Consider the following 260-nt stretch of genomic DNA (forward strand, 5'->3'; position numbering starts at 1 on the left):
GGCTGCTGATACCCACGGTGCTAATTGGTATTGTCTTTTATTACATGAGAATCTTCTATCTGGCCACCAGTCGTAGTGTCAAGCGTCTTGAAGGCATCAGTGAGTATCGCAAACTCACCTTTTGATAGTCGACACAGTATCTTCGATAGACTAAAATAAATTCCATCACAGATAGAAACCAAATTATTACTCTCATAGAATTTACGATAAATTGTAATTCTTCGGGTAAACTAAATGGAATTTCTAATTTCTCTTAGCAC

At 36.9% G+C, this 260-nt stretch overlaps 1 protein-coding gene across 1 annotated transcript in view; it reads left to right on the forward strand.

The window, feature by feature from the left end:
- Window positions 1–44: 44 nt before the first annotated feature.
- The window catches only part of LOC108769153 (probable multidrug resistance-associated protein lethal(2)03659), a 1,520-nt gene continuing 1,304 nt past the window's right edge, over window positions 45–260 (forward strand). Inside the window, exon 1 of the mRNA XM_018519980.1 lies at window positions 45–99. Within this exon, the coding sequence (XP_018375482.1) occupies window positions 45–99 (55 nt within the window). The remainder of the gene's footprint in view (window positions 100–260) is intronic.

The sequence above is a fragment of the Trachymyrmex cornetzi genome, unplaced genomic scaffold (genome assembly GCF_001594075.2).
Source record: "Trachymyrmex cornetzi isolate Tcor2-1 unplaced genomic scaffold, Tcor1.1 scaffold863, whole genome shotgun sequence".
Lineage (NCBI taxonomy): Eukaryota > Metazoa > Arthropoda > Insecta > Hymenoptera > Formicidae > Trachymyrmex > Trachymyrmex cornetzi.